Here is a 27,500-nt window from a genome sequence, read left to right on the forward strand (position 1 = left end):
CCACAGAATATTGTCCTATAAAATCCCCTTGACAGAACCCCTTCATGATCAGACTACCAATTGTAAACACAGAGACACACACACACACACACACACACGACAAAGAAAAACACAAACTGTTCTGTACGGTACACCGTACGGTATACTGCATCTTATACAAAAACAGAAATGTCTATACATTGTAGAAAATGTAACATTTACTACTGGAGCAAAAGTGAGTATGAACAGATGTCTTCAGTCCTGACAGGAACGCAGGAGTTAACCCACTCTTTATTGTTCGTTTTTTCCCTCCTCCTCCCTTCTTTTTAAATGTCTTGCGTATAAACAGATTTTGCTGCTGCTTAAAGTGGGCTCAAAATTAAAGCATATCGTTTTACACACATATTGCATGCATATTACTGGGACCCAGCTGGGCAGGGCCTGCTCTTAAGAGCCATATGATTAAGTTAGGGGGGATCTCAGATACGATTTAAGCCCCCTCTTCTAACTGGCTCCCCCTTCACGTTTTACAAGGAACTTATTAAATGGAGAAATGACATTATTTTTCTGAGTGTATGTGTAATTATTGCCACACACCTGTGACTCCCTGGCATCTTTGACAGGGATGAGAGGAGGGGGAGAGGGAGGGGGAGGGGGAGGGAAAGAGAGAAAGATGTCGTTCGAAGCAGCAGGAGAGGAAAACAGAGCTTGTTAATCAGCCTCTTCCTGTCATTGGCTCCACTATGATATCCTAATGATTCACTCCTAGCCAATGACATCACTGCCCTGATGGAGGAAAATCTCTCAGCTGTACCGAGCACACACAGAGAGAGAGAGTAGGAGAGAGGGGGGGAAGAGAGCAAGAGAAACAGTATGATAAAGTGAAAGAAAGAAAATGACTTTTACAACAGTGATTTGGAATATCAGTTGTACTGTATGGATAAACACTGAGCATGTGCAGAAAAGAGGAAAACTATGTCTCCTTCTATGCTTTATTTGAAGAAAATAGTTCTTGAAAAACGCTGATAGACAGTTCAAAGTAAATTCTTCTTTTTACGGGACCACCCTGAGCAGAGCAACATGTGATATAGCACTCAGAAGACATAGGAAATGACCTATTAGGGGAGAGAGAGATGATCTGCCTTGAGCTGCGATCCAAAAAGTGACTCACAATGTTGTAATTGTTTACCTTTGATACTGACCATAACTCTCCCTGCGTTCCACAGTAACTGAATATTTCAGCTTTGACTGTAGAAGCCTATCCCTCTCCTTTCATTTCTCTCTCTGTCCCTCAACCCTCTCCCTCTATTTCTATCGCTCACTCTCTCTCGTCTTCCTCTCCATCTCCTCCACTCTCTGACTCGAGCCTTCTCTCTCTCCTCTCTTTCTCTCTCTGTCTCTCGTAGAGAGTGACACACAGGGCCTCAAATGTCATCACATCGTGTTGGACACCACACCCACGCCTCCACGCAGTATGACTGCACCAGGAAGACGTAACAGGGATGAGTAGAAACACTGAAGCTACACTACTCCTGTTTCACTCTCATCCATCAGCCTCGGAGCTCTCTCTCTCTCTCTCTCTCTCTCTGTGTGTGTGTGTGTGTGTTAGCTGATGTTTCTAAATGTGATGGATATCTCTGCCTGGCTTTTGACTTTGGGATGGGGTGTGAGTGAAAACTAATCACGTCAGGGTTTCACTGTCAGTCTTGCTTCCCGGTGCTGAGGTGGAAGGCACCAGAGTTTTTTGGGTGTAATGTTTTAATAGAAAGCAGATGGCTGCAGATGTAGGGCCAAGCAGCGGTGGTGACATGTCTTTAATATTTTAGAGTGGTCTCGCTGTAAACGTGGAAGCAGCTGTTTCCCCCCGTTGTAAATTTTCTGATTTTAATTCATGATTGACAGCTATTGGATTTACTGTAAATTACAGAAATGAATATAGAAGCAATGAAAAGGAGAGGGCCAGCAAATAGTGGGGTGTATGCATGCATGTGTGTGCATGTGTTTGCACCCGCGCTGTGTGTGTGTGTGTGTGTGTGTGTATAGTAGTGGGGGGCTTCAGTGCAGTTTGGCGCTGAATGCATTCATCCCTACCCAAACCCTCTGTGTTTATTTTCTATTTTGTATTTTTGAAGCCAGCGAGCCGCTCAGTCTGTTTAAACAGCAGGGCTGTGTACCTAGCTCTATACGCACTGATATTCAAATGTACATGAATATTAAAGAAAGACAGAAGGGGAAGAAAGTAAGAAGGGGGAGAGAGGGAGAGAGAGAGACAGGAAGAGAGAGACAGGAAGAAAGACACAGAGAGACACAGAAAGAGAGAGTGAGAGACAGAAAGAGTGAGAGAGAGGGGGAAAAGACAGGGTAGTGGAGGGTGGAGGAGAAGCAGGAGTTATATTTGTATGTGTTTGTTTAGCTGCTGTTCGTTTAGTTTTAATGTCAGGAGCAGAAGGAGCTCCCCTGATGCTCTCCTTTCGAGGTGATTGTCATCAACTCGCTTCTTGGCATTTAAACCACCTGCTTCAAATAAGAGTATTTGAAATGCAAATACACTGCATATGCCCAGACAAATTAAAATACACAGAGAGTAAACACTTTTGAAGTCATAACTTTTTACCATTTTTTTTTTTTTTCATCGAGGAGTTGCACTGTCAAACGTTCTTTTTCCTTGAGAAAGGCAATGCCAGACAGATAATACTCTTCACAGCAAAACTGCATAATACTAACTGATTATATATTTATTTATGATTTTGTTCACAAGGCACAGATGAGAGAACTGCTTTTTTATCTCAGCTCCAGCTCAATTGTTGTACCTCTCTCTCTCTCTCTCTCTCTTTCTCTCTCTCCCCCTCTCCCTCTCTCTTCACAGACAGCCGAGAAAAAAAAAAAAAGTTTTTGCTTGCTGACGCTATTCTTATTTAAACATCAATAGCCATACATCTTCTTTAGCATTGACTCTCTCTCACATTGATATTTGTATATGATCATTACTTTTGCGCCCATATGCCTTGTTATTCTGTGTCAGTCCCTAGGTGGACTATCCAATAATGCTACATCTGCATTAAAGGGGAAACTAAAGTCCACAGCACTTCATTGTCCCAGTTAAATATACTGTGTATCCTGTATGTGAAAGGACAATGTTTAGGTCAGATTTGGAATCCTGAAAAAGCTGTGTTTATAACACGCCTACTGTATTTAGATTGTGTTATCAGCCCACCAAATTAGAGCAGTGTCCCAATTATGTTTGTTGTTTTGGTGTGTGTGTCTTTTATTTGGAGCTATTTTGATCAGTACAAGCTTTTTAATCAGGCAGATGGCCGTCCACCCAGAAAAGGGACCTGCCTGTCTCCGCATCATCATTACCGTAAGCATCATCAGCTCTATCATCATCATCATCTGTATCATCAAACCATGTGATGAAACATCCGCCTCAGCTTCAAGCTAACAGACTTCAGCAGTTACATCTCCATCCTAAACTTCAGGGATACCTTCACACACAAAAAAAATAAGAAAAAGCAAAAAGAGAAACAGAAAAAGAGTGAGAGAGAGAGAGAGAGAGAGAGAGAGAGTGAGAGAGTGAGAGAGTGAGAGAGTGAGAGAGAGAGAGAGAGAGAGAGAGGACTTGTGCCTGCTGCCCAACTGGTTTCTCTGTACTTCTACTTTTGATAAAGTTGCTGAATGCTGTTTTTCAAATTAACGAGCAGGCTTTGCATTTTGTCAGATGAGGAGAAAGAGGTGGGGGGAGGAGGGGTTAGGAGAGGGGGCCAACACTGTTGATCATGAAACAAATTCATTAGTGTTGGAGGAAACAGTCCCCTTTTCCCTCAATCTCCCTCTCTCCACTGTATGTCCCATCACACCTTCCTTCTAGCTTATTGATTTGTTTAACTGACTGGCTGACGAGTGAAGGGAACGTGGGGGTAGTGTGTGTGTGGTGGGGGGGGAGGGTGTACATGGATCGTCGGCGGGGTTCTCCTCATGATGCGGCTGTCACTCCCGTTGGGGAGTAGCCGTGGTATCAGACGCGGGGATGCATCGCCGCCGTGTTCCGGCGGGCCTGTCAACAAACACCCGCTGACGGGATGTTACCTAATTGTGTTTTAAAAAGCGACAACACCTCATGTCTCCTTCTCTCAATATGTCCCTTAATGCAATTAAACATCCGCAAATACGAGGTATGGAGGTGTTGCTGTATACAGTATCGGAAGGGAGAGTGTTTGTGTGTGTGTGTGTGTGTGTGTGAGCATGCGTGTGTGCAGGGACTACCTGGAGAGTGTAGGAATTCAAATGAGAACATAATAAACACATCAGAGGATGTGAGGATTGTCTGGGAGATGACAGCAACATTAGAAAGTCAGGTAATTAAAAACGCACTTAGTGTTTTGTCAAAGTGGGCCGTCATCGATGGAAGTTGAAAATCGGTAACGTTTTTGTTGTTGTTGTCTTTTCTCCCCATATTGCAAATAATGAGGCAGAAAACAGATGAAGAAGAAAAAGAGAGGAAAAGAAACCTGACAAATACAAAGGAAAATCAATCAAATTATTAAAATGAAAAGTTGTGTTCCACCGTCAAGGACACAGAGTTCTTGGACGTTCAGCTGAAGCTGTCCAGTATTGGAAAAATGAGACACAACTTGGATGGGAGGCAAACAGGAGTAGGGGGGGCTGAGGGGAGGATGGGGGGGGGGCTGAGGGGAGGGGGTGGGGGGCTTGGGGGAGGGGAGGGGGGGGGGGCACAGAAATAAACCCAAGTCCCATCTGATGACCAGCTTGTCTGTAATACTGCATCCTCCTCAGCTGCCAAGTTCTCCTGATACAGAAACATGATCAGTACAGATTTGAAAGATCTCTCTCTCTCTTTTTGTCCCAGGCCTTGGAGCAGGGGGGACAACATGTGTGCAATGGAAGAATCAGGTGCTTCTGTCCCTGTTTCCGTCTCAGTCTACATGATAAGGCGACCAGGACCAGGCAAACAGAAGAGAGGGAGGGTTACACAAGATGTGGCATTCATCTTTTTTTCCCCCCAACAATTACAGGACAGATGATGTGGCCATCTTGAGATCGTTTGTCATCTGTCAGGCTGAGTTGACCTTGCATCAAACACACACACACACACCAAGCACACGCACCAAGCACACGCACAAACACACACACACACACCAAGCACACAGAAACAAGCCCACGCGCACGCACACCTACACGCACAGTGGGTGATATCATCTTAACAGAGAAGAAAGAGTGTTGTTGTTTTTGGGTAATAAAGACACATTTTGCCCTCCATTTGGACTGCCAGTTAGAAGCTCACAAACATGGAAATCCATTATGGAACGCTCCTTAAAAGTGTGACCAATCCTTGTTCAGTCAATTATAGGCCGCGGGTCTGAGTATGATGTTTGTCTGTTAATGTCTGGCGCAAACAGATCACCGCAGATTTGATGATGGAGGGAGAGATTTGCTTCCCTGCTTTAGAGAAGCGAGGCAAGAAGAGGGAGGGAGCGATGGATGAAGAAGAACAGAGGGCAACGCAGCCAAGCTCTGCTTATCTCTTTTTCTTCTATTCCAGTCTCTCTCTCTCTCTCTCTCTGTACAAAAGCATTAATGTGCACAGCTATGCTCTTCGCCATTGTTCTGTGTTTAAAAGCTTACAGAGTGTGTTTGTGTGACTGGCAGAAGTACTGGAGCACGCTTTCATCCAAGAAAGCGTACTTAAAACTTTGTCGGGATATAGGACACAAAGGCTAGCATAATGCAGTTAATAGCAGTGGTTTCCCAGAATGAGAGAGGATGAGGTTACACATTCAGCAAAAAAAAAAAAAAAAAGATTTATCTTAAAGTATAGTGGTAATCCTCAGCTTAATCCTTCCACCCTTTCTTCCTGTCAAGTCTAATAAAAACCATAAACCATAAAGTTCTTACAATTTCGGGAAACTGGTGCATGCCGGCCTTGGTTTTACAACCGTGAGCGGCCTGTGAATCACAGAGCTTCAGGGCTTATCCCGGCGAGGGAAGAGTCACTCTCTCCAGAGATAATGAACTCAAGAGAAAGGAAGAGGAAACAACTGATCCCATGTGGAGCAAAGACACAGTACGGACGAACATCAAAAATAAATAAAAAACAATCTGCCGAACGTAGCCAGGATGATGAAGATGCTGGAGAGGAGAAGAGGATTCAGGGAGTGGGTCTGAGTGAAGCCGATACTGGATCTTCAGAGCCCGGGTCGAGGAAAGGTGCATGTTCAGTACAAGCTGCTCCATTCATTGAGTGAAGCATATGGGTGTACGCAGACATAAGCCTCCTTCATAAATATTTGATTCATATTTGTGTGTGGGGGGGGGTATTTTTCCTGGTAATAATTACATCTCACAAGGTTTCCTTTGGGAGAGCAAATAAGATCACACGAACATATACCAATTTCAGATTACGACGAAAAGTACTTGCAAGCAAATACACAATTTGTTCAACTTATTGTAAATATTTTCAAAAAATGGCATTCTACAAACCTAAACATGTACTCGTGGTACATTTTCCCCAAAAATCACACAAATTACGTGAGGAGAGAGAGACAGAGAGAGACAGAGAGAGAAAGAGAGTGAGATGGGATCAGGGCGGCCTGGTTATTAGGTTTGTAGGGAAACAAAAGCTGCTCTGTTGGAGAACAGCTTAAGCTGAGCAGTTACTGTACCTTTCAAAACTAATATGTAACCATATCTGTTTTAAAAGGACGATTCATATTACTGTGAATGGTGGGGAGAAGTTGTTCCCATCTCCCAGCCCCAGGAAACTCGAGGAGAGGTCCAGACCTAATGGCCCCTCAATTGGAGAGGTGGCCTTTTGTGAACAGCTTCGCATTTGAAAAGATGGGAACATAAAAATGTTGTAATGATGTAAAACATCCACAGATTTTTTTGACAGCACAATGGCGCTTATTGTGCTTTATGTTAGCCCTGGTGACTCAAAGGTCATTTGGTATATGACTCAGCGGACAAGAGCAGCACTGAATGAAAATTAGGTTATATGTGATCAACTAAGTTATTAATCAGATTAAAATGGATTCTCTCTGACTCCTATTCAACTGGGGCTCAGGGAGAGACAGCTTTTTTTTTTTTAAGAGAACGAGGGGGAGAGAGAGAACAATAGAACAGTGTTACTTATTCTAAAAAGAATGTCATTGTTTCTGAGCTGAAATCTGTATCAGTGAGGCATGTGATCACAGAAAAGCCACTACCCTACACACTACTGTATGCTGTATACCCGTGTGTCCTTCTAAAGTAGGACTGAGGTTGCCTTTCCTTGTCTGTAGAGTCCTATCCAGGTAACCCATCTAATCCCGATTAAATGACTGTAATTAGAGCAACTAGCATCCAGTGCCTCCCCTATATTTTACTATTAAAACAATGCTCCATTTAGGGAGATTCAGATGAATGAGGGATTTGCTTGGAACAATGCTAGCAAGTGCTTGTTTATTTCTGTCTCCGCAGAGGAATTAAGTGCATTTTCTAACAGCTAATGTTATAATGTTTCAGGATTATTTCTTTATGCTTTTTTATTCCCTCGCTGCTCCTTGCCAGAAGTTTTGTGTTTAAATTATTTTTTTATTTGTTTCCCTGTTTCGTTTGATGTTTAAATCAAACATGATTTATTGGTCTGGCTCATCCTTCACATGGCAGATACTGAGGGGATAATACAAGTTATTTGTCCTTAATTGCCACAGTGCTTTTCAAACATACCCCTGTTGGTTAGGCTGTCTATATCTGTGTTGTGTTTGTATTATCATCACTGTATGGTACCATTGATGTGGGATAACAGAGGGAATAAAAGTTGACATGCTTGCTTTTTTCCCCCCATTGCACCTGTTCCCTGTACCGTTCTTTTTTCTTGCATTGTCATTGAAGTTGCTGTTCTTTCTCTCATTATGCTCTTGTCTGGCGGAGGTGTAAGTGTGGCTCTTATACATTTGCCTGTGTGTGTGTGTGTGTGTGTGTGTGTGTGTGTGTGTATGTACATGGTGGAGCTTCTCTCACAGGAAGTCTTATTTTATGGGAACAAGTCCTCTGAGACAGCTGCCTCACATCTCGGTGTGTCTGGGGAAGAGACGCCCAGCTCTACACAGGAGGAACTCGTACTCAACAAAGTCTACAGCAGAGAAGGAAACAAACAACCAAAATAACGAGATGGAAGCAAAATCATATCAAATATCTCAAGTTGGAAGGCCAATTTATAGTCACAAGTGTTTTATGTTTTTGCGATCTTGAATAAAATGGAAAAACAAATATGCGAGTGACACAGGGTGCTCGTATGTGCACGCTCGCGCACACATGCACTTACGCAAACACACACACACATTAATGTAACAATGAGAAATGCTACTTTCTCCAACTCCCAAGATAACTGTGCTGTATCTTTCTGTTTCCTCTGTCTCCAAAAATAATGAACATAATAATTGCAGAGGAGTTGCTAGCAACCGATATTCCCTGTCCTTTCTGTTCGCAGGCAACTCTATACTTCATTCACTGCCCTGTACTTCCTGGAAATGATGCGGCCAATATCATCAAGGTATTAGTCGCAGAGTGAGAAAGAGAACGGGAGAATATGAAGCCTTTCACCGAGCTTTCAGCGTTGAGCAGTTGATATCAGGGAAATTAGCGAGGGAAAAATATTTTTAGAGATCTCACATCTGCTAAGGGGGATGTGAGAGCCACAGGTATCTTCCCCAGGGCTTGACAACAGCTATTACAATTAATTGCTCTTTGAAACTAGTATTTGCACTGGTGAGTGACAAGGTGATAATTCACCTCCGCACAAGTTAAAATGGTAATATTGCACATGTGAAATAGCACCTTGCCTTCAGCCGTCAAAGCCGTCATCTCACCAGCGCACAATGCACAAAAAGAGTATCTGCAACACTGTCTGTCACCTCGACGGCAGGGAGGAACAAACGTCCTACAGACAGCTTAATCGTGGGAGAACTTCAGACCATGCAGCTACTGAGAGCAGGGACAGGGATAGATACAGAGAGGGGGGGGGGAAGAAGAAGGAGAGAGAAGTGGAGAGCTAGCAAGCGGGAGGTATTCCATGGTTCTGGGAGACAATGAGAGATTCTAGTGACCTCAGCAGGCGCCCAATGTAGGTGAACTGAGACACACAAGGTCCATAAAGTACATGGACACAGAGCCTGAAGTGAGGGGAGCATTGGTCCCATCTGGCCAACATGTCTCTTTACTGCTCTCAGATCAGTTAGTACGCCGCAATGTAGGACCGATATTACAAAGAGATAGCCCTCATCCCTAAATAAAATAATAATTTAATAGAAAATGAGGCTTATACCTGTCAGATATCTGTCACTGCCCTTTTTGTGAAATCATTCCAGCTGACTTGGCGAAATATCTGTGATAGTAGAATATCTGTAGTATATTCAAGACATTATGTTCTCACTTACACTTGTGAAACCTGTGTGTGTGTGTGTGTGCGTGCATGCTTGTAGACTAACACACACACTAAATTAATAGTAATTAACCACCTGATGAGGACAGTATTACTGCCAATTACCAGGTTTCATCCTAACATAGTGTTTTAAGTATGCGTACCGTTTGCCTGCGTGTACACTGTGTGCAGTGTGTGTGTGTTTCCTTGATAAAGGAACCTAGGAAATTAGGGGAGCAAACAGCACACAATATCAGAATATCTCTTTGTTTTGAAGGAGGAAGCTGATATCACTGTCTTTCATTTAGGTTTTTCTACAAAAGTCAAGCAGCCCATGAATTAAGTGGCTTTGGTAATTAGCGAGCAACAAATTGAAAAAACACAAAAAACACTAGAGCTTGAATGTTTGTGAGTGTGTGTGTGTGTGTGTGTGGGGGGGTGTCAGCTACTGTTTGCTATGTCTAATTTGAGAGATTAAGTGTATCTTTTTCTCTATGCTACTTGCATGTGAGCATGAAAGTAATAGAAACATATGGGCATGTGTGTGTGCTGTTTGAACTGGAAAGCTCTGCTCTCTTCGTGACAGAGACAGTGGAGGAGCTGGAACGACAGCTATGATCCTGTGGATCCCAGCCAGTCCAGCCAAGGCACCATATGTTTTTAATTACCATAATAGCTTTAAGGAACCTGTTCACAGAGACGACGCATGTGATCCTTTCATTACCCTGCTACGCACTCCACAGCTCCTCCACACACACACACACACACACACACAGTATGTACACATGGACGTACCCTTGCGCACACACAATCACACATGCACACTGATCCAAACGTACACCAACAAGCACACACACACAGTGGCAGTACTAGAGGGGGGGTGACATGCAGTACTAGAGGGGGGGGGGGACATGCAGTACTAGAGGGGGGGGACATGCAGTACTAGAGGGGGGGTGACATGCAGTACTAGAGGGGGGGGGGACATGCAGTACTAGAGGGGGGGGACATGCAGTACTAGAGGGGGGGGGGGACATGCAGTACTAGAGGGGGGGGACATGCAGTACTAGAGGGGGGGGACATGCAGTACTAGAGGGGGGGGACATGCATTACTAGAGGGGGGGGACATGCAGTACTAGAGGGGGGGGACATGCATTACTAGAGGGGGGGGACATGCAGTACTAGAGGGGGGGGACATGCATTACTAGAGGGGGGGGACATGCATTACTAGAGGGGGGGTGACATGCAGTACTAGAGGGGGGGGGGGACATGCAGTACTAGAGGGGGGGGACATGCAGTACTAGAGGGGGGGGACATGCATTACTAGAGGGGGGGGACATGCATTACTAGAGGGGGGGGACATGCAGTACTAGAGGGGGGGGACATGCATTACTAGAGGGGGGGGACATGCATTACTAGAGGGGGGGGACATGCAGTACTAGAGGGGGGGGACATGCATTACTAGAGGGGGGGGACATGCATTACTAGAGGGGGGGGACATGCATTACTAGAGGGGGGGGACATGCAGTACTAGAGGGGGGGGACATGCAGTACTAGAGGGGGGGGACATGCAGTACTAGAGGGGGGGGACATGCAGTACTAGAGGGGGGGGACATGCAGTACTAGAGGGGGGGGGGACATGCAGTACTAGAGGGGGGGGACATGCAGTACTAGAGGGGGGGGACATGCAGTACTAGAGGGGGGGGGGGACATGCAGTACTAGAGGGGGGGGACATGCATTACTAGAGGGGGGGGACATGCAGTACTAGAGGGGGGGGACATGCATTACTAGAGGGGGGGTGACATGCAGTACTAGAGGGGGGGGACATGCAGTACTAGAGGGGGGGGACATGCATTACTAGAGGGGGGGGACATGCATTACTAGAGGGGGGGGACATGCAGTACTAGAGGGGGGGTGACATGCAGTAGAAGGACTGCGGTCAGGGGCGTGACCTCTGTGACCAGAGTTCAGGTCCCACACAGAGAGGGCTTACCCCTTTTGGCACGTGTTACGTCACCAGCAGTGACAAGAACACCGCTACAACTAGATTACCTGCCCTTTCCCCCTCTCCCCCCTCCCACAACACAGTCTTCCCGGAGAAAAAAACAAAACAGACTCCTACTAACCGACCGATCCTGTCAGAAAGCAATAGAGGCTAAAAATATCAGCAAGAAGTACATTGGCTCCCCCACCCCCCCAGTTTGCGTTCCTGACACAGGCAATCTGTGTTAGCCGTTTACTCTGTCCTCTCTATGTCTTTCTCCTTTTATCGCTCGCTCGCTCCCTCTCTCCTCCTCTCTCCCGCTCACCGTGTCGAGCAAGGCACGGTGAAAGCTTGGCAGGGGAGGTGCGCGCTGCGTGCGCACGCTCGTTGTGGGCCTTTGTAAATTGATCAACCCAAAAGGCCATGCTGAGCGTTCACACTTCCAGAGCCGCTTCTCTCCAGAAATACTTACAAACACCCTGATCTGTCCTCCTCTCACTCACACACACTCACACACACGCGTGTACCGCTCACCCTCCCTTCATCAGTGTTTTATCTCCATCCATCCAGCCCCCCCCCCCTCCCCACCCTTCCACTAACTTGGCTTACTTCTCTGCATTTCCACCAGGGGGTGTAATGGCCTTTTGAGCCATGACCCACAATCCTCTCTGCCCCCCTCCCCCTGGACCCTTCGTAATGTATCCCCAGAGGAGATCTCACCCCCCCCCCCCCCCCCCCCCCAATGAATGTGTTACATTTATCTGTGACTGTTAGCCTGTGCTGTACAGTAGCAGAGGCTTCTATCTCCAGTACTACAGGCTAGGTCTGTGTCTGTTTGCTCAGCGTGGGGGTGCTGGAACACGCAGACTCAGAGCATGAAGAATCTCTCAGCCTGGGACTGGGACAAGGAGCCACTTGTAAAGTTTAAGCTGTGGTAACGATGTCCTTCTCAGCTCCCACTTGCGCAGGATCACGATTATTGGTTAGAGTTATTGGTTCACCCTTGCTTGGGCTCTTCAAACAGCCAAACAAGTCATTTCTCACTCGGCCTAATGGGTCTGGAGCAGGCGCGGCCGAACAAGCATTTACCTAACAATCATCAACAACAAACAACAGAGATGCTCTCATCGCCGCGGCGACGGGGCACGGGAGGAGAGCCCTTGTAGAGAGGGGTGGAGAAACACAGGTGGCGTAAGCATAATATCTCCCCCCCTCCCTCCATCAATATCATCCTCCTGTGAGAGGTGCTTCACATTGACTTACATGCTGTCGTTCTGCAGCACCTACAGTAAACGTGTCCGTCATAGTTCCGAGAGAGCCGGGTATAGCATCCCCCTCGTCCATAAACATCCCCCTCTTCAACCCCCCCTCCCCCCCACCGCCACCCCCCCACCCCCCCGGGGACCTGGCTCCAGACAGCCCTGTAAAGAGCGCCTGGTGAAACACACTGCCCCGGGCCGTGACATGAATATACTGGCAGGAGACTAAATGCTTACAGAACGTCCACTCGTCCACTGTTGGAAACGGTGGCATAATGTGATACAACAGGCTATCTAATGTATGGCTATCTATAGCTAGGCCTCTGTCATGGCCAACTATTGATCGTGTGAAACCCATCCACAATGGCTAGCCTCAACACTAGAGTGGGCTGTATCAATCCTAACACCGTGCACTGGGCCACAGTAACCAGAGACACGCCATCCCTAATGGGCGAAATAGGAAAGACATTGAAGCCAACACTGTCTGTTGATTTGTAATGTATGAATATGTGGGACCACAGCCCCTACATGTGTGTTTCTGATTTAATATTGTGTGTGTGTGTCCAGCGCGCGCGTGTGTGTGTGTGCGTGAGTGTGTTCACCCTAGCTCTGGGCATACTAATGACAAGAGAGGCACTCTGAAGGCGCTTTTCTCCGCCACTCTCAACCCGTGTGCTCGACAGCTAGCGCAAAATCATGGGAGAATTTTGATATTAATGATTTATGCTCTATTTGCATACAAACCTAATGCAAACCCACTCCAGATAATCACATTTTGTCAGTTCTGAATTGAATTTTCTGGTCGGCGTGACACCCCACCCCCCACCCCAAAATAACTGTAGAGTATGTCGTCCCTGCAATTCCCCATGGGTGACCCCTCCACAAGGAGGTTAGAAGTGGATCTGGGTGAGGAAGGGGGTTTGAGCGGTATTCATGAAGACTAGATTCTATTTCAAATGAACTAGATGTGCCTACTACAGTTTTCTATACATATTTATACATTACAAAGTGCCTGGATTCACCTCTTGCCATTGATTACAGTGCACGGTCCACAGTACCCATGTAGAACACTAGTGTGTTCTGTTCAATATCCATGGTTCTATCTAATTGTTCTGCTGTATTGTTTGCTGGTCTGTAGCTGTTATCCTGTTGCAGCTCTGTGGTTTTATCTATAAGTCTCTGCTCTGTTACTGTTCTAATCTCCGTGGCAGCAGGATTCTCATCTGCTCTTGATTACTCTGAACACACTGTAAAGGTTGGGAGAATGTTCCCTGAAGGTTCGTCAGGCCTTTGGATTGGTTGTTTACGGTATCACTGTCACCTCCGTCAGCTAGGGAGGTCTGGCAGCAGATGTAGCCAGGCGAGAGAGGGCTTTGTGGGGGGTGGAGGGAGGAGGGAGGGAGGGGAAGTGGGAAGTGGGTGGGAAGGCTTGACATACTTCCATCCAGATGTGGATTTCAATACATTGATGAGACACAGAGGAAGACCAAAAGGTTTAGAGTTAGGGTTGAGGTTAGGGTCAATGTTAGTCAGTGCCATATAACATACTATATACAATATAGGTTGTTTGGGGGGGGGGGGTATGGTTGATTTGAGGTTTAAGGTAGAGGATGTAATCTACAACCTTTGAGTTAGATTACAAGCAGAGATCTTCCTGGACGGTAATGTTGAGCTGTAAGAGTAGTGATCAGTTACATGCTATAAAGTTATCTATGAGGTCATCCACAAGACTGAACAGAGCCATGAGAATGTGAAGGGGTGTCTGGGCTTGGTGGCTGGATACATAATCACCATCTAGGCCTTATTACAATGAACGACTGACTAAGGCTAGGACAAAACAACTCAGGAAGAGAGCCTTTTGTTCCACAGACAAAGCCTTATCTAAAAAGGTCAGCTATTCTGCACACGCAGGGCCACATCACAAGGCTGGCTTTCAGATGGCTTGTGATTAAAACAGGGGACATTCCTACACAAAAGCATTTACAAAGTAAAATATGCCACATAATCTTCCATCACTGTGAATGACCCTTTATGTCCGTCAAATATGCACTGTGCAGGTTCCATGACAACAAGCAGTGTATCCGCCACCGTGGAAAGGTCAAATGAACACACGCGTGCACGCGCACACACTGTCATTATAATAGATTATTGTTCTTGACAGTAAGATGGTTTTGAACTAATCATTCAATAGCTCCGTTATTAAAACTGAAAATGACAAAACAACTTGCACCGTGATACGAAAACACATGAGAGTACATAAGTAAAAAGATACATTTGTTTGTACATTGATAATGAATCAGTTTGAAAGAAAAACTAAACAAAAATAACATTACTCTGTTTTCCCAACTAACGGAAATTATTTTGATCTACTCAATGTTTGCTGTCTACGAACACTGAAATCAACCTGCTGCCTCCAGATTGATTCAGTTTGCTAGACAACACGGCTCATTGCTTGAGAAACCACACATACACACTGAGTCTATGTGCGTGGGTGACATTTAATGAATAGCATATTGAATGAATGCAATATTCAATATTTATGTTCCAGTATCAACAATAGCACAAAAGATCTAGCTTGCACTGCAGTTTATACTTATCTGTGCTGTATGCACAAACTATTTCCCGCGCTCACAAAAGTATTTTTAAGAAGTCAGCTCACAGATAAAACATCCAGTGGTATCTAGTAAGTTATCTAGTTCCTATTATTGATGATGACTACTGGAAATTGCAGCTACAGTACTTAGTAAATACGCAAATGTGGGTTTGATAGAATACAGTTTCTACCTGTCCAACACATATCTGACCAGTTGTAGTTTTTTGTACAGTATGTACACTGCTACAGTATTTATTTTGGTTCTCCTCCTCCTTCCCCTACCCTGTTCAGCCTTGATCTCTACAATGCATAACAAATCTTTTCATCGGCCAAAACGGCACTACGAAAAAAAAAATAACAAAAAGAAAAAAAGGAAACACCCAGTGCAGTCTCAAGGAGTGGCTGTAACCTTAACAGAATCATGAAAGCTGACAGTTCATTTTTCACAGGGTCATAGATCTCTGGGCTTTATAAAGTAATGGGCTTCTGGGAGCGGGCTTTATGAGAGCTGAGATAGTTAGGGGCTGTGTGGAGGAGATGACATGGGGGGCTGAGGTCCTGCTCTCTGGGAGACAGGGTTATTCTGCTCGGCAGCACAGGATGGGGACAGACACCACTGGCTCAGTAATATAAACGTGTAATAAAGATTAATCTGTTGCTACTCGCCCAGTTCAATAGCTTCTAAACTTGCTTGAAATAAGGTTGAAATCACTTTAATAGCAATTTTTGAGTTTCTTTTTTTTTGGGGGGGGGGGGTATGATGGTTTGCGAATATCATGACTGTGTGTGTGTGTGTGTGTGTTTGAAAGTGAAAAGGGGAGCAAAGAGGGGCCACAGGGATCAGTCGATTGCCTTGTGGATACAGTAGAGGTTACACACATACACAAACACACACAAGCACGCGCACACACACGCCAACACACATACACACTCACCGGGTGCATCGGGCCTCTTCATGGCCCCAGCGCCTCCTCCGACAGTGTTGGAGCTGCTCCCCAGGCCGTTGAAGGCTGCGAGGTTGTCGGAGCTGTAGGCCCTCAGGACAGACAGCATGTTCATCTGCTGCTCAAGATGGGCCTGCTCGGGCTTCAGCAGCCCAGGGGGGACTCCGCCAGAGGAGAGCAGGCCCAGGCCCTGCTGCCACTGCTTCTCCAGGGATGGAGGCTGGTTCTGGGCATGGGGAGGGAAGGGGCCCTGGGGGCTCAGACAGGAGGACCCGGCTCCGGACCTAAGGGCGTCTCGTGGGGGAGATGACTCTGTCTGGTTCAGGTTCTGCTTGGGCATCCGATCGCCGGCCAGGTCGTCGTCTTCTCTTTCCATCTCCATCCTTCCATCCTCTCCGCCGTCATCTTCATCCATCTCCTGGTCCTCCTCGTCATCGGAGTGCTGCCTCTTGGGCGTGGCGGAGAGGGGGGTGATGTTGCGTTCGGCCCCCCTTCCTCCTTCGTCTTCATCGGACTGGCCCTGTTCTTCGGCCTCTTCGCAGGAGGCCCTGTCAGAGGCCTCATCCCCAGCCATACCCCCTCCTCCTGGGGCCTGGCTGGGCAGGTCTACCCCTGGGACGGATACTCCTGGAGCTCCATATCCCTGGAGGCCCTGTGCCCTGGAGGCGCCATCATACATGCCTCCATACTGCCGGTAAAAGTCGCTCTGGTAGCTACCCAGACCAGGGTGTGAATCCATGTGGTTTCTCCAGCTCTTCTCGTCACCCTCTCTGTCGTGGAGCAGGCCTGGGTTCAGGGTTGGGGCCTTGGGGGTGGGGGTGGACAGGGGGTGGTTGGAGGCGTCTCCGTGAAGCTCCTTGCCTGACTCGGAGCGCTGCGGCCGGGCCAGGTGGTTGGCCTGCAGGTGGAGAGCCATCAGCTCCATGGAGGCTGTGGAGAAGGAGCAGAACAGACAGCTGTGCCAGGCCACGTTGTCCTGGATGGTGACAGAAGACCCAGGGAGTGAAGCCTGGTCGGGCCGGACCGACACCGACAGGTCCAGGGGCTCGTACTGGGACCCGGGTTTGGGTCGCTCCGAGGGCTTGGCCTCGGCCCGCTCGTCTCCCGTGTCCGGGCGCTTGGCCTTGGGTTCTCCGTTGTTATAGTAGTGCTGGGAGCGGAGCTGCTGCTGTTGGCTCTCCTTGTCCTTCTTCAGGGAGCTCAGCACGAAGCTGTCCATGAAGGCCTGCAGGGAGCCCTGGAAGTGGACTCCATTTCCCATCATGCTCTGGTAGGCCCGACCCAGGTCGGAGAAGCTGGCAGGGCTGTCGCCGGCGATGGAGGAGGAGGGGCCGTCGGCGCCTTTCATGCTCTCAGAGGAGGACGCGTCGTGGCGGTCGCGATCCCTCTCCCTTTCTCGGTCTCTCTCGCGCTCTCTCTCGCGGTCTCTCGGTGACATCATGCCTGGCGCGGCCCACTGATGCGGCAGGAGTGGGGCGCCCCGGAAGTCCAGGTTGGACGGCATGCCCTTGAAGACTCCGCGCAGGACATCAGGCCGGGCGAAGACGCTGCCGCTGCCCTTCCCTTGATCCTCCTTGTGCTCAGAGTTGGGGCCATGACCGGAGGAGGCCACGCCCCCGGAACCATTCTGCCGTTCGCGGTGATGGCGTTCTAGGTGGTACTTCAGAGAGGCAGACTGTGTCCCGGCATAGTCGCAGTGAGGGCATCTGTACGGCTTTTCTCCTGGTAGAGAGAGACAGGGAGTGACAGAGAGAGGGAGAGAAAACTGTGAACAACCACAACAGTCAATGATGTAAAAAAAACATCCAACACCATTCAGTATTCAGTCAACAGTGCTCTTCCCTCTGCTCTGCTCCATTTGGAGATTGGCATGTGAATACGGGTCGATCCGGCTCCTCCAAATGAGCCATCACTCACGTCGACACCATAAAGAACCAGGCACACCATATGGTGCTCTCAGTCCACTACCATAGATAATATTTTCGACTGACAACAAAACTGTCTCAATGTTATATCTGTTCTGTTTGTATGGGGGGGAAGGTTGTTTGTGTGTGGGTGTGTGTGTGTGTGTGGGGGGGGGGGGGGATCAGTGTTGCATTATGGGTGGGTCAGTGTTGGGTCCCTGTGTTGGCCTTGTTGGCTGTCAGGCCTCCGTGCTTTAGCGATGAGACTGTGATTTCTCAGACGATCTCTATTTGCAGTGTATCATAGTGAGGCATAAATCACAAGAACCACCCTCCCAGGCTCTCTATGTCTCTCTCTCTCCCTCTCACTGCTCTGTCTTTATAGGCTACTCTCTTTGCTCTCTTTCTCTCTCTCTCTCTCTGCAAATCCAGAGATAGTGGACCAAACTAAGGAGGTCCCTAGATATAAAGCTGGAACAGGAAGTGATCCAGAGTTCTGAATGAGCTGAAGTGACCAGATGGGAGCCACATGTAGGTATGTTTTGCTGCAAGCCTCTTTTAGTGCAACCATGTGATTGAGAACATCATTAATTACTGTGGAATATATACAGATCCATATAAATGATATATTGGAAGAAGCAGAACACTGAACATAGACATGTACTGTACAATTCAGATCCGTATTCATGACAGTCCTTGATTATGGTAAAACAAAAACATAATTCTGCCAAAAGTGGATCTCCCTTGCCTTTAGAAAGATAAGTTTCTTATGGTGAGATAAATTGCATCCTGCTAGCTATTATAATAGGCTTGGATTTCCTGCCAGATTTTGAGTCATTAAACGCTAAACAAAAACGCAAAGCTTGATTTTCTTAAACATGTAAAAAGTTACTGGAGAGAATTTCTCGTGGAGGAGTCACGCAGATAAAGTGTCTGCAGATTGGAAGGGATTTTGGGAGACAAAATGTAAAAACAAAATTTAGATCAAGAATAAAGGGATGTTTGTCAAGTCCTGTGTGTGTGTATATATAGTTATAACATGTTTAGATTATACACATGGAAACCATTTTTAACCAAAAAGAATGTTGCATTGTTACGCAAGGCTGGATTGAATGATTTAAGTCCTGCTCTGTAGTAAATCACGGATATAATTAGCAAATGGCATACTGCTCAAGTAATTTATCATTATTTGGAGGGCAGCATTCCAGAAAAAGACTGGGATCTGCAGACCCACTGCACAGCTCTCAAATACAGGACCACAAACACACACACCCAATATCATATTGATACCAGAGACAAAAGGAAAGAAAAGAGTTAGAGAGCAAGATAGAGTGTGTGAGACAATGAATTGAGCAAGGCATAAACAGAAAGATGGTAAGAGAAAGATCTGTGAGAGGGGGTTTTTTTGTCAATTTTTTTTTTTTTTTACACCAGACCTAGTTTGCGGCACACTGTACAGTATATTCAAAATAAACGATGCGAGATGAGCTTTTAACCCAATAAGTGGCTCTCCTCTGAGCAGGCTAACAACAGCATAAGCTGATTTAATAAGGAAATGTCCCTGATGCAAATGATCATTCTCAATTCCTCTAACTGGACAAAATGATATTCTAGGCCTCAAATTAGAGTGAAATTACACTGATCTGCTTTTTTACTCAACTCTTGTTCTATTTTTTTGTCTTTGAGGCTACTGATGATCAGGAATAAAAAAAAACGATTGAGATTATTGTTCCCTTTCTTAAATATAAACTGCATTTTATTTGACTGTGCTGGTGCTGAACTGAAATGCAATATTGGATATTAATCAGTGTGTCTTACAAAGAAGGTTTTTTCAGTGTATATGGGCATGCTTGTGTTTGTGCGTGAGTATTTTGGGTAGAGAATGTGTGAGAGCCATTTGGACTGGCTGAGACATCTGCTCTATCATGCGTCGGGGGCATGTGTGACATCTGGGGAATATACTGTATCCTGCCTTGCAACATTACACACAATTTACTGCTAAAGGTCATTATGTACCCGTTAATCCACTTTTAATTGATTTCAGCGCAAACAGCACAACCTCTATGCAACACAGCAGATCACCAAGAAACAAAAGTACTAAATTAGTATAATTGTTTAGACCAAATGTTGAAAGATAGATATGAGTCTCTTTGTGTTTCATATTTGTTTAAACAAATGAAATTCCTAACATATTCCAGGAACAAATTATGTACATGGCCACTTGGTAAAGTACGAAGATTGCTATGAAACATAGTATCTATAAATCAATTATTCCCAATACTGGAGTATGTGTTTTTGTGTGTGACTGTGGTGTTGTTGAACTACACTTGTGGGGACCAGCAGTCCCACACACATAGTAAACTAAGAAAAAAACCAGTGGGGACATTTTATTATGCCCCACAACTTCAGGTGCTATTTCTAGGGGGTTTAGGGTAAAGGTTATAATTAGTGTTAGGCTTACATTAAGGGTTAATGATATGGTTTGGGGTTAGGGATAACACCATTTTGAATGGGAGTGAATTGTTAGTCCTCACTAGGATAGTAAAACAAACCTGTGTGTGTGTGTCCTCTCGAAGCAGATATGCTCAAACTGATTTCATCTGGATTTGTATGATTTGTCACAGTACCATAGTAACAGCTCTGAGTAAACACCCTTAGCCTACAGAGGGGCAATTAAAACAGTTAATAGATATGACATACTTTAAGATGAATTTCCATATGGCTTTACAGACTAGCGAGAGGCCGCTTGCATACCATGAAGAGAGGGGGTGAAAGAGAGTGGGAAGATTGAGAGAGAAAGAAATATAAATATGTAAAAAGCTGTTACTCAAAGTATATCTGGGTTAACGACTTTAAAAGACTCAAGAGGAAGTTTAACCTTAAATTAAAGTTAATCTCATAATTATGTGTGTATCAAAACAGTTTCCACTGACAGAAGCGTGTGACAAGTGCATAATCAGGCCTGTTGGTTAGCAACACAAGATGAAATGACTGTATGTTGTTGCTAGGAAATGAGTCAGAGTTGGGTAACATGCAGAACAGAACTAGTCTGCTGGTGAATAAAAGATGGAGAGAGAGAATTAAAGAGATAGAGAAATAGAGATAGAACATGACTGAGAGCACGACAAAAAAGGAGGGAGGGAGATAGCCAGAAAGAGGGAGAGGGAAAGCGAGAGAGAGAAATCTACTGTAAAAGGAGAGAGCCATCCATGGGAGAGAGGTTGAGAGTAGAGGGGGAATGAGAGAGATGCAGTGGGAGGTTGTGGGTCCCCTCTGATTCATTGTGATTGCAAGGTTAGGTTGAGGTTAAGTGACTTGGGCAAGGCCCGACTCCCTCTCTGTCCCTTCTGAAAGGTGAGCCCAAACTCTTATTGGTTCTTTCCCCTAAAGTTATGCAGAGCCATTGTCAAGAGCAAGGACCTTTTTCTTTTTTACACACAGCTGCTTACTGCTAAATATGCCTTGTCCAGAAGGGGACAATCTGTGTCTCTAATTGCTGTCACTGAAGCCTAGATTCATTATGTGACTTTCCCATTAAAATGTGAGCATTAATTTGTATAATGAAATATCACCCTCTGCAGTGTTCATTAACTGTGGCCTCACACTGTATGGCTCACAATGTTAGCTACCTAGAAACTGTGCTTAATTTCGCTAATGGATATTTTCCCACTCACTGTTCAAGAGGAAATTAATACTGTAACATTAGCTCTTTAACTTTTAGAGAAATTTAAATTCACTTCATTCCTTTCAACAAAATGTTAGCGAGTCATTAATCTAACGTTGTGTTGCACAATGCCAGAGAGGCGATCGCGAGGCGGGCGCTGCTGTGGAGATCAGAAAGTATTAGGGGCGACGAGGGAGAGTTTGTCATCCGGGAGGGTCTCCTCATTGCCACCGAGGATGGGATCCTCGTCCCGTTTAAAAGTCATCGTCTGGCTGTAATCACTGCGTCGACCTGCAGTCCATCTGATCTCGTTGGGATGATTTAAAGGGCACATCTTGATGGTGCATCAGAGAGCATGAGGAGCTGTGTGGGTCTGTGTGCCCCCCCCCCCCCCCCCCCCCCCCCAGCTCCAGGCCTCAGTGACTTAACGTACGACCAGGGATGAGCCTTGTGTTTCCTCTGCAGTGAAATATGGCCCTTCTGGGGACCCTTACTGGACCACTCGAAGCAGACATAACTCAACCACCCCCTACTGTTAGGTAACAGATTTTGGCACACGTAAACAGCTGCATGCACGCACACACACACACGCAGGCACGCATACGCACACACAGTCAGGTTTTGAGAGGGGTGAAAGGTTCAGAATACCCGAGGCTGATGTTGCTCTCGGTGACCTGGATGTGCTATTTAACACGGGGACACCATTTAGAACAGGGAGACTAATTATGTCAGTACACCAGCGTACTGCCTCGCTACTCCCTGCTCCTTAATTCCTCTCCAGACCTGAGGTATGTGCCTCTTGTGAAAGCGGGGAGGGGGAGTGGGGTCTGCGTTTTGGGTGGTCTCCCCCTTTCCCTTTTAAGAGCACACGGAGGGAGGAAAAAATACGGCAAATAAAAGCTAGCATTGATTTCCTCAGCTGCAAGAGATTTCCATTTTAAGTTGCGAGTACCCACTCCAACCATGCCTTCATCGCTACTTCAGGATTACACGCTATTTTTCCTTTTTTTTTCTTCTCTCCTCTCTTTCTCTCTCTCTCTCTTTCTTTCTTTTTTTCTCTCTCGCACTCTCGCTCTCTCGCTCTCTCGCTCTGTGTGTGTGTGTGTGTGCGCAGTAAAACAGGGTTTTCATACACAGAGGTCAGAGACTAAGGACAGCCGGCTGTTAGGGAACATTTACAGTATGTGCGCTTACCAGCTAAGAGAGCACAAGCAGGGTGGAAACAGATTTAGGTCTTATAAAGCCATGAGATTTCCATGACTATGTGCTTTATCTTAGCTGGGCCTAATCTGAGTAGGAAAGCAGCTCAACGTGAGCAGGGTCTCGTAGCGAGGCATCGTAAGCTGTTTCTACGGAAACACCCCCCTCCGCTGGGTAACTAGAGCACAGTCTGGGGAGTGACCCCACGGTGACCTTCCCAAGAGTCGTGACCTTTGGCGTGTGTGTGATATGGGCTGACTCGCACGGTAGCATTATGCCGTGGGTCTCCACGGCAGCCTGGTGACCTTCAGAGGGAGTGGACGGCTCGTTGGGCCAGACGTCCTTGGAGAAAGGTGACCTCACATGATGGTCATACCTGCCACATTAACCTGGATAGTTACTGGGGCATCTCTAGCTCGCAGTGGAGTACCGCAGCAGAATACACACACAGGGAAACACACACGCAGGGAAACACACACACGGAAACACACACACACACACCTCTGGATGTCCGACCAGTGGACAATGCCCACATCATTACTCTGACTGGGCCTCCCTAGCAACTATGTGGGTGGGCATCCTATGCGGTATGAAACGCAGACTGGAGATCTTCCTACAAACAGCTGCCAAGAGGAGCCTTGGTGTCATTCACAGCAGGAGAACAGTGGGTACCTGCAGAGCGAGGACCTGGCCGAGCCACTCACCTGTGTGTATCCTCAGGTGGACCTTGAGGTGGTGGGAGGTGCGGAAGGTCTTGCCACAGTATGGGCAGTCCTTGATGGCCGAGCCCAGGCTCCGGTCACGATGCTGGGACTGGGGCTGCTGCATGGGCCCTGCCACCTTCCCCTGGTCGTCCCCCACATCTGGAACAGGCACGCACACATTCACAGACAAACACAGACACAAACCAGAGAAGTGTTGAGTGTCACTTCAAATCTTCCGCACGTCAGAAAACATACTTCTTCTCCCATTGTCCCCCCCCCCCCCCCCTCCACCCCAACCCCTCCTTTTCCTCCCACCCAAATGTGCTAACACCACGCAAAGTCAAACACTTCAATGGGTTCACGTGAGTCGCTATTATTCCCACCCATTTAAAACTGACAGAACGCTGACAGTTCAGAAGCTTTACAGGCTTCTTTAGAAATGCCAGCCCGACCCCCTCCACACACACACACACACACACACGTACACACACACACACACTCCCTTGGTCTCCTCTCCTGAGGAGCGTCAGAAGGTTTTATCCTCGCTATCATCAACTCCTGGTAGCATATGGCGGATTGTGTTGAAATGAACAATACAAGAAAAGAAAGGCCTGTGTCAGCAGCGGGGCCGCGGCTCGTCTCCATGGCGCTCCTGTGTGGAACAGGTAGCGTCACCGCTGTCAAGAGATCTGAGCGGGTGATAACAGGCCTGACCCCACCCTGGCAGCGCCGACACTAATACACAAACCAAGCCATCCTGATGTTTGCCGCGCCTAATCAACCCCTCAATCTGCAGATGAACTCAAACAGATTTCGAAACAGTCGACGGAGGCACAATTAGAAGGCAGGTGCAGGATGTCATCGTCTCTGTGTAAATGTATAGGCCTTTCCTTGAAGGACAGACTGCTGGAACTGGTAAAATATTGTTGAAATGAGCAGAATGACCCATTTATAGAGAATCAACTTGAAATGACCTGATCATCAGGGTAAAAGTATCCTGATTGTTCATGTACCACCCCCCTCCCCCGCGCACAGGCATAAACCAATGCTTCTTTCAAATCAGTAAGCGTGTGACCCACCACGGCACAAGTAAGGTTAAAAGTGTTCCTTTATTCCCACTTTTCCCCCATAACAAGCCACATGATATAGAATGAGCGTTTGTGTGTGAGCATATGCGTGCGTAAGTGTGATGATCGCACTTGGGAAACCACGCCACACAATCCCGAGTGCTTCCTGCAGTACTGTAGCTCGGCTAATCCGTCCCTTTCTTACCCCCACCCCTCCTCTGTTAGGAGTCAAATAAGGTTTCAGGAAAAGAAAGACTGAAGTCAGCAAGTCTCCCTGCTGCTAACAAGCCCTGAGCACATGATCAAGCGTGGCCTCATGGTGAACACACGGCGCGCCACAAAAGATGGAAGCGTCACCGAAGAAAATCATACATCCTCATTTCAACTAACCTCCAAAAAGTAGCAATGGACACCATTGTGATTCCCGCATCTCATTTGAATTCACGTCAAGCCCTTTTCCAACTGCACTGCATTCAAATTGACCCAGACCCTGTTGCACATGTCTCCAGTCAATGTGCACATACTGAACAATACTGTCCTGTAACTAAGCCCCTCATAACCATATTTAGCAGCACACTACATATCCCCTTCTTGGCAGAGTTTCATCATGTCATGTAGCAGACAAGGGTCCACCTGCCCACCCCAGATGGGGCAGAATTAAAAACTCTCAAAAACACAGCTTAACCCCCCCTCGCCAACAAACACACACACACACACACACACACCCTTTGCTCGCCCTGTGTGTGTCGGGGTTAACAGAGGTCCTGTACGAGGGAGATACACCACAGCGAAGATGAGAGGAGACTCTCCTGGCGTTTAACAGTCTCTAAATAATGAATGTTCTTCAGACATACAGAGACAGGGGTACAAACACACACATGCTCACGCACACACACACATTCTCTTTAAGTGAACACAAAAAGTGTATGTACAGTGTGTGTGTGTGTGTGTGTGTGAGAGAACTAGTCCCAAGCGACAGGAGTCCAGCGTGGCTGTCTTTAATCAGCTGACTGATCCCCAGCTTTTAATACGGCTGTTCCAATTACTGTAAAAGTCATCCTGCTCCGTATAACCACAAATATTGACAGTTTATTGCACAACACATTTATGACATTTGAAGGTCACCTCATATATTATGCTTCATCGTTCAGCGCTGGGTGTCTGTGAAGCGAGAGAGATCCACCAAAGACAAGCCACCTACAACTATTCTCTCTGTATTGATTATCCATTTCACCACTAGCCCTTTTTATGCAAAGAAAAAAAAAAGAAGAATATCTGTAAGAGACACAGCATTAAAATGATTGTCCCAGGCGAGCCATGGGCTTGGTATATTGAAACCTGTTGATGCCTGAAACCGTAACTCTACCGGCTACGTCTCAGGGATGACAGTGCAGACAAGCTCCAAGGGTCTAATGTCGTCCATACATCAATCCATACAGAGAAGACAATGCTATTATCAAGCGCTCTCTGTTTGTATAGACTTTTGTGAATCACCAGAGTCAAAATGTCTCATGTTCTGTTTACTGAACATTGGTTAATAGGCTGATAAGTAGCTGTTTTATTGGAGCTATTCTGACCTCTGACTCTCACTAAGATCCTGACTCTCCTGCTATCCCAGCAGCCTCAGTCATGACCCGGCCGGGACGGCGCCTTCAACTGGTTACCTACCAGTCGAACGCCGTCGCAGAGCAACGCACTCAACCTTCACCGTCTCTGATCTGAGAGCAGCTCTTCTGCTGCTTCTCTCTCTGTCTAGGCCTGGTCCAAACGTAATGGAACATAACAGAACAAAGGCTGGGATCAGATTGGAGCGGAGCTGTACAGGCCATCTGGGAGCGGCAAGAGTATCAGTCATGCTGGCTGCTGTCAGCTCCACTCGCCTCCAGATCTCTGACACCCAACACACAGCCACTGCTGAAGTAAACAGTACAAACCCCCATAGAAACACACCATGGGAAAACAGACAAGCACTAGAGCCCTGGCATATAGAGAAGGCCTGCTGTATCTGTGTGTGTGTGTGTGTGTGTGTGTTTGCATGCTCAATGTTGTGTGAATATATATATTCTGCTTGCCTTTCCAAGCATATATGTGTGTAGTGTGTGTGTGTGTGTGCGCGTGCATGCATGCATGCTTAATGTTGGGCGTTAATCTATGTTTTGTTTGCCTGTCCATGCATATGAGCGCATGCAAGTATGGGGTTGTGTGTGACTGTGAGAGAGGGCGTGTGTGTGTCCCCTCTGGGACAGGACGAGCAGAGTCTCCCGGCAGACCACACCCTGTTCCCATTAATGGAAAAAACAACAACAACAAAGGCAACAACTGGGGGAGCGAGCTGCTTCCTTAATGGTGCTCTTTCAATCACACATCCAGCCGTAATGTCCTGTGGTCTTGATTACTGTGATATCACTTTCAGGAAATAAAATTGAGGAAAAAAAGAAAAGAAAAAAAACGAACTCAACAAGAGTAATAAAAACACAATACGTCTCTCTACCTCTCTCATTCGCTCCTTTTTATTCTCTCTCTCTCTCGCTCTCTCTCTCTCTCTCTCGTCAATGCCAGTGCCCTTCCCTATCACCAAATGCTGACATAAAGAACAAAACAAATAAAGGAAATGTACAGATTTTGAAAAGAGAGTGAGAGAAAGGGGGTGAGAGGCAGAGAGAAAGTAAAATGTGATGACATCATTTGAAAGGCATTAGGCTTTTAAAAATGCGCCCATGGGGAGATGATTTCCTTACGCTGAAGCAACACAACACCAGCCGGCTGATGCTCTCTCTCTCTCCTTC

General features: G+C 46.6%; 1 protein-coding gene across 4 annotated transcripts in view; it reads right to left on the reverse strand.

The window, feature by feature from the left end:
* Window positions 1–27,500, reverse strand: part of znf536 (zinc finger protein 536) — a 138,984-nt gene that overhangs the window by 23,164 nt on the left and 88,320 nt on the right. For all 4 annotated transcript variants that reach the window (XM_062470733.1, XM_062470734.1, XM_062470732.1 and 1 more), the window contains 2 exons: window positions 23,648–23,806; window positions 16,167–17,897 (listed from right to left, as the gene is read on the reverse strand). In XM_062470733.1, coding sequence (XP_062326717.1) covers window positions 16,167–17,897; window positions 23,648–23,806 — 1,890 coding nt within the window. The remainder of the gene's footprint in view (window positions 1–16,166; window positions 17,898–23,647; window positions 23,807–27,500) is intronic.

The sequence above is a fragment of the Osmerus eperlanus genome, chromosome 10 (assembly GCF_963692335.1).
Source record: "Osmerus eperlanus chromosome 10, fOsmEpe2.1, whole genome shotgun sequence".
NCBI classification, from domain to species: domain Eukaryota; kingdom Metazoa; phylum Chordata; class Actinopteri; order Osmeriformes; family Osmeridae; genus Osmerus; species Osmerus eperlanus.